Source organism: Temnothorax curvispinosus, unplaced genomic scaffold (genome assembly GCF_003070985.1).
Source record: "Temnothorax curvispinosus isolate PA1 unplaced genomic scaffold, ASM307098v1 QBEX01001847.1, whole genome shotgun sequence".
In the NCBI taxonomy this organism is placed as follows: domain Eukaryota; kingdom Metazoa; phylum Arthropoda; class Insecta; order Hymenoptera; family Formicidae; genus Temnothorax; species Temnothorax curvispinosus.
The window spans coordinates 5,094-8,134 of record NW_020211627.1 but is presented as its reverse complement, the minus strand read 5'-3'; the positions used below and the strand labels follow the sequence as shown (position 1 = coordinate 8,134).

The 3,041-nt window shown below is 35.6% G+C and overlaps 1 protein-coding gene across 1 annotated transcript; it reads right to left on the bottom strand.

The window, feature by feature from the left end:
• Positions 1-6: 6 nt before the first annotated feature.
• LOC112468657 (myrosinase 1-like) lies at positions 7-561 on the bottom strand (the record flags this gene model as incomplete). The annotated part of the gene is made up of 2 exons (XM_025037936.1): positions 411-561; positions 7-83 (listed from the first exon to the last, which is right to left on the bottom strand). Coding segments are annotated over exons 1-2 (228 nt in total), but the record flags the coding sequence as incomplete, so codon positions are not given.
• Positions 562-3,041: the final 2,480 nt, after the last annotated feature.

Below are 3,041 nucleotides of genomic sequence, written 5' to 3'. Positions count from 1 at the left end.
GCAAGCCACATCGCCATTGCTACCATCACTTATTAAATTTGGATGTTCGTGTACAAAGTGGTCCCAAACATTTTCGCCCTTACCTTTTTGAATTTAAGCACACCATAATAAATTAATTATAAAATTGGCGAATACGCCTATATAATATTCCATAAATCTTGCCTATACTTAAGATACTAAAGGCCATTGCACGTAACAAAGTTTTAGTTATAATCGTAAGGCCGTGTAAGAAAATAGACCAATCACAGTCGATTATTCTCTTTGAGCTCAAAGAATAATCGAGTGATTGGTCTATTTTCTTACGGCCTTACGATTATGATTAAAACTTTGTTACGTGCAAAAACCCTAACATCTCTTAATGCTTCAATAATAAAATGACATTGAGCGTTGGATAGAAATTCTTTACGTACCGCCTTCATTCCAAGCTCCTTCTATTTGATAAGCGGATGTAGCAGTGCCAAATAGGAAATCTTTAGGAAATGATAATGTGTCGTCAGCAAAACTATGCGTGACAACAAAAATAAAGCTAAAAGCGACTACGAGATACAAATAGCTTGCCATTGCGAAAACGACTGAGCATAGTATCTCGGCAATTGAGTAAAGATAACTGCATCCTTAATATTTGCCCCTCCTACATACCGTATAACGCCTCAATTTATACACACAAACGTCTACACGATTGTTTGCGATTAATATTTGCTTTCTAAATTTGAATCAGTGAAAAGCAGCATGCTTTAGACTGATATCGGTGAATAATCACAGATAAATTCAGTGATTATTCACTGATATCAGTGTAGGGGAGACCGGGGCACCATGAGCCACAAATATTCAAACTCTGAAAAGTATTTTTAAATATAAGATTTTTTGTCTCATCCCCTACAGCACGAAATATTGCAGCAACATTGCAGCAACATGAAAATATTGCTGCAATGTTGCTGCAATATTTCGTGCTGTAGGGGATTTTTTTTAAATAATTAAAGCACTACGTATATTTTAAAATTTGATTAGTTTTTGAGAAAAATTAAAACACATTTTTTTGAGAAATGATCCAAGGTGCCCCATCTCCGGGGTACCATGGGTCACTGGAGCACTGTGATGCCCATTTCTACCAATGTAGATTAACTTCTAATCTCGGTTTAACTTACTTTCTATCTTTTTCTAACTTTTAGAACTACGAAAAGATGACAGGTAAGTTGAACCAAGATCAAAATTAACCTGCGTTGATAGAAATAAACATGAGTCACACACAAAAACTAAGTTTATTTATTCAAGCAATAACAAAAAGTTACAAAAGTTGAAAAGAAATTTTATTTCATACGTTTTCTTATGAGTATGACACACTGTTCAGGATTGAGCAGAACAAATAAGATGTCAGAACTCACTATTCAAATAAATTTTTTTTTAGTAATAACTATTAGTAGTAACTTTTTTGACATGTTTTCTTCAATCAAAAATTACACATCATCAACCTATCATCACCTATCTATTTATTATCAACCTTGGTGGCGTGTGTGTCCCATGGTGCCCCGAATGCACTTAATATAAAAAACGGTAAAGCGTAATAAAAAAAATAAATAATACATGATTATCTGTAATGCAGTAAAATGGCAAAAGATGCTAGAAAGTTATCAACTCAGAATAGAATTAAAACTCGTTTGAGATGATTAAAGGTAATCATTTTGCAGAGTATTGATTAAAAACACGTGGCAAGGAATATCTGTTTTAATTTATCAACAGTTTTTATATGTGCTTTATAAAAATGTTCAATACTTATCAAAATATACAAATCATGATATATATTTAAAAAGACTGCCCAGAAAAAAAGTTGCAAAAAATGCGCGTACACATTCAGGATGGGCAAAAACAAGAGGACCATTAATAAATTTGAAATTTACGTCCGAAGTAAACACCAGCGATTCTACTTGTGTAGTTTCCTGTTAACATAGCAGAGCATATTTTGACAACGCGAGCTGCTGGTGAATTTGCGAAGACGCCGTAGCATCGTAATCGTTTACCTTGGCGACCTGAATTATGTAAGTTAGTCTCGACTACTACCTACGCCTGTGAACGTTCGTTCGTTCGTTGCGCTGTAATGTGAATTTAACCGGAACTTTGCAGACGATCTAATTAAAGAGTAAAGGACCAAAAGTACTGCTCGTTGCTGTTTTCAATATTTAGATGGAGATTTACGGCGCGAACAAATTGCGTCCATTTATTCGTACGAGATGTCCAACTTTCGATATCCTTGAGATTAACTTACGATTGAGAGTCATATGTATATATGCCATCATTTCGTAGATATAAACATTGTTATATTAGCAATAACTGAGCGCTCTAGACGGACGCTGATTAATTCGTAAGCACGACCGAGAAACTCTAAACTGAGAAATTGCATGGCACGTATACGGACTTAAAAACGATACATGTGCCGGGATCTTTATGAGAGGAGTTGCTGCGATAAGGCGACTTCGACTTAACGAATGTCGGATAATCGGTGCATAAAGCTCGGTTTAATGTTTAATGCTATCTTTAAGGATCGATCGGTTATCCGCGTAGAGCGATAATACCGTGTTCTATTTCCGAAAGTTCGACCCTTGTTATCAAAGCTCGGAGTATGTACGTACTGGGATATATTTGCTCTTCCTGAAAGGATACCTATAAATCTAAGAGAAAGCCCCAAATGGATGGGACAGTAAAAGGCAGCGTAAGTAATATGAGAGTAAACAATGGATCTGTATAACTCCAAATTGATCATAATGGGAGTAAGAGTAGATAAATGAAATTTTGCGTTAGAACTTCTATATGACAGATGGTCTCGCATTTCCAGAGAAAATATCTTTTAAAATTGAATATCAGACTCTAGCTCCTCCTACGCCTTGCTACGCTGCCTTACGACGAAAAGCACATTCGTCGAAAGAATAAGAATTCGCAAAGCTTCTTCTTCGGTCGTGAAAATATAAATTAAAGAGCTATCAGTCACGCGCGCGAAGCAAAATGATTCATAGCTCAAGTATTTTCGTTCGTGAGAAACGAAAATAGAA